This window comes from Pyxicephalus adspersus, chromosome 12, assembly GCF_032062135.1.
Source record: "Pyxicephalus adspersus chromosome 12, UCB_Pads_2.0, whole genome shotgun sequence".
Taxonomy (NCBI): Eukaryota; Metazoa; Chordata; class Amphibia; order Anura; family Pyxicephalidae; genus Pyxicephalus; species Pyxicephalus adspersus.
In genome coordinates, this window is record NC_092869.1 from 1,967,825 (window position 1) to 1,968,529 (window position 705).

General features: G+C 51.2%; 1 protein-coding gene across 1 annotated transcript in view; it reads right to left on the reverse strand.

Annotated features, from left to right (window-relative positions):
* Positions 1–705, reverse strand: part of ITGA10 (integrin subunit alpha 10) — a 24,764-nt gene that overhangs the window by 7,660 nt on the left and 16,399 nt on the right. The window contains exons 19-20 of the mRNA XM_072428230.1: positions 386–471; positions 114–255 (exon numbers count right to left, since the gene is read on the reverse strand). Coding sequence (XP_072284331.1) covers positions 114–255; positions 386–471 — 228 coding nt within the window. The remainder of the gene's footprint in view (positions 1–113; positions 256–385; positions 472–705) is intronic.

Consider the following 705-nt stretch of genomic DNA (forward strand, 5'->3'; position numbering starts at 1 on the left):
CTGTACCCCTACTGTGCCCAATATGAGGGGCCTGTACCCCTACTGTACCCAATATGAGGGGCCTGTACCCCTACTGTGCCCAATATGAGGGGTCTGTAATTTGGGGTTTATACCTTGGCAGACACGCTGGAGAATAGCAGATTTCGGGAGAACCAGACCTTCATGGTGGTGTTATAGGAATTTTCTCTGCAGTTCTCCAGCTCCACCTCCACCGCCACCTTCCTCCGATCCCTGCGGATAACGTGCGGCCGCTCCCTGGGGGTGTAAAGAGTCATGTGATCGGAGTGACCCCAAACCAAACACAGATTACAGTGACACCAATCGGGCCAGGCTTCCTAAAGGGGAACTCTGGGCAAAAATAAAACCCCAACCACTCCGAGCTTACCGTGTGCCGGAAATATCCAACCGCGCCCGCAGGGAGAGATCAGTGACACATTCATCATCTTCCCCGCAGTCCTTAAAGAACGGAACCTGAGGGAGACACAGATCAGAGGGGGTCACACCACCACTGCTATATGTATATAGCTCTGACATATACCACAGCGCAGTACAACACTGAGCCAGTCTCTGTACAGAGGAGCTGACACTCTAATGTCCCCCCACAGTCACATATTATTATACATTTATATAGCTCTGACATATATCACAGTGCTGTACAGAGATCACTGAGCCAGTCCCATCAGTCTCTGTACAGAGGAGCTGACA